This window comes from Rhopilema esculentum, unplaced genomic scaffold (genome assembly GCF_057945365.1).
Source record: "Rhopilema esculentum isolate cy_ngs unplaced genomic scaffold, ASM5794536v1 HiC_scaffold_23, whole genome shotgun sequence".
Lineage (NCBI taxonomy): Eukaryota > Metazoa > Cnidaria > Scyphozoa > Rhizostomeae > Rhizostomatidae > Rhopilema > Rhopilema esculentum.
The window spans coordinates 1174575-1177157 of NW_028300834.1; the positions used below are offsets into that span (position 1 = coordinate 1174575).

Here is a 2583-nt window from a genome sequence, read left to right on the forward strand (position 1 = left end):
GTTATCAAAATTTTTAGAGGGCTCAGTTGCCATAACGCACAAAATTGCACGTGGGTAAATTTCTCATAAGCCTCGTTTTCAAGGATGATATTACTTATAGTTTCTTTGTTTTCGTGAAGAATTTTCAAATACGGACAAAAATTTGCTGCAGAATCAATAATTTGATCAAGCTTATCTCGCAGACATAAATGAAATCACACCTTGGGAGGAAAATGAATTTTGGGCATCAGTAAGAGGCAAAAGAGGAAGAAAGGCAGTTTTTATTATTTTTTTTGTTCATTTCTGAGCTCTTCAAATCACTGAAATATTTTTTTTATGTTATTGCGGAGGCATATTTTGTGCGCAGTTGCCTCTAGATTTCATGTGTTTGTGGTTCTCAGCTAAATTTCGTAGTGCTGCAACTGACAAAGTGGCATATGGCAACAAATTCAAAAGCTCCTTGAAATAGGATTGAGGTTAGGTGAGGTTAAAGTAAGTTGAAAAAATTATTTCAAAAGTCACTTTTATGCGCAAAAGGGACTTTGAAAAGAGAGAACAAGATTCGTTGAAGTCTTAAGTTGAATTGCCAAATAACTGGTTAACATGCTTTGTTTTAAGAAAAGGCTAATTAAAAAGCAAGCAGCGGTCAAAAAGTAGAAGTAAAAGCTCCATTTTATCAGCTGTTTTATCCAAACAAATGACAAGAACTACGTGTTATGAATCCCAAGTTTCCCACACAATTGATTACAAAAAGTAAATAATTCCGAAGTGAATGAACCAGAAGTTGAAAATACGTACACAACAGCTTATTAAAGATTGTATAGCTAAGCAATTGAAGTACAAGACCTTTGTCAGTACCAACTGGGACTTGTTATGAATTGTTTCATAATTAGAAAGATGGTGGAGAAAATCTTGCATCTACAGATTACATCGTCTGTGGCATCAGCTTTTTCGATAATTCTGAATACTACTGGTCTTTATATATTATCAAAGACTGACTATAGAAGCTCAAATCAAATACTCCTTATCAAGAACATAAGTTTATGTGACATTATAGTCTCTATCGCGTGGCTTATTTGGGATATATTGGCACTGTACCTGTACCCAAATGATGGAACAATGGAAACGAGACTCTGGTGCCTCGTTGTTACTACATACTTCATATGGCTCTCATTTTTATTTCTTCTTACAATTGACAGATTTATTGGTGCAAACTTTCCATTTAAGTACAAAATAATTGCCTCGAAGAAGAACATTTTTAGAACTGTTGCCTCTATTTGGATGGTTGGTAGCACAAGCTCTATCATTTGTGTTTTATTTTTTTCAGACGTGTTCAAAAGCCATATATTTCTGGTTTGGTTGATTCTGGATTCATTGTTCATAATTCTCTTTATAATGACATATTCATCAATATGTTTTCGAGTAGTTGGAGGTAAGATACAGCATACCAAGTCAGGGCAAATGAGTAACAATCAGAAACTTTATCGTATGGTGTTTTGCATGCTAATGAGTTTCGTATTGTTTGAAGTTGTCCCAGATGCGGCATTAATTGCCGTTTTTCATTTACAGACAAGCAACTTAAATGATTGGCTAGTTAATGTTTCTCTTTGCTACAGATTTAATCTTCTTGTTGATCCTCTTATCTACGTGTTTCTTCAACCGCAAGCAAGACGTACCCTTTTTTCAATACTTAGATGTGTGCCGTGAGTAATGGCGTAGCCTGACCTTCAATAATATAGAGGGGGGGTTGTGGGGGGTCATCAAGATTACAATTTACCGACAAAGACAACAGAGAAAGAAAGATTTAGGTGCTATATCAGGTAACGATAGGTGATTTTACCGACCAATTAAGGATTTGATGGATAAACTGAAGATTTACCAATCCTCCTACACCCCCTTCTGCTCGCTACATCAATAACTGCGAGTAATGACAGTGTTCTAAAAGATGTGTAGTGTAACTTATTTCTCACATAAAAAAAAGCAGAAACATCTATGTAATATCGTATGGAACGTCAAACTGTCCCTGAGTGAAGCAGTCATCTGTTTATTTTGTGTGACAGGCTCTTATCTACGATACTCGTTTTTGAACTTAGATTGCTGACCGTTCAAAGGTATTCCTTTCGCTTCTGTTAGGATAGAGCCAGTATTTAATTGTCTTTAAGCATAAATTATAGTTTATTAGTATCAAGTATATTTGTGAACTTCAATGTTAAGGTGATGACTGAAGTTTAGAATGATATAATGTACACCAACATTGTTTACTGTCTTTTTCATTGTCTCTTTAGGCATTGAATTTGCATAACCAACTAGCAACTTGCCTAAACGAAGTAAAAACCACTGATAATTCTAGCTTTGGAAACATTTTGGCGAGTGACCGAAAGTTACGTTTTCGGAAGCATGCAAAATGTATGGTCTGCGAAATTTCGACTTTTGAATTCTTCAAATCGGATAATACCATCGGAAGAAGCTTTCAAAACTTTGTAAAAATAACAGAACATAACAGAATATGGCTTGGCATAAAAGCAAAGAGTAATGGCTGTTAAAACTTTTAATTTTGTCAAACAACTTGCTTCTCTGAAGTTTATTGATCAAAAGTGGCGGCAA

At 35.0% G+C, this 2583-nt stretch overlaps 1 protein-coding gene across 1 annotated transcript; it reads left to right on the forward strand.

The window, feature by feature from the left end:
• The first annotated feature begins 213 nt into the window (after positions 1 to 213).
• On the forward strand, positions 214 to 2583 carry LOC148957523 (uncharacterized). The gene has a single exon (XM_089115200.1). It carries the CDS (start codon positions 853 to 855, stop codon positions 1684 to 1686), a length of 834 nt encoding a protein of 277 aa, XP_088971326.1. The 5' UTR covers positions 214 to 852; the 3' UTR covers positions 1687 to 2583.

What these genes read in the sequence shown, in the direction of transcription:
- LOC148957523 (XM_089115200.1), top strand. Translation starts at nt 853, where the DNA reads ATGAATTGTTTCATAATTAGAAAGATGGTGGAGAAAATCTTGCATCTA.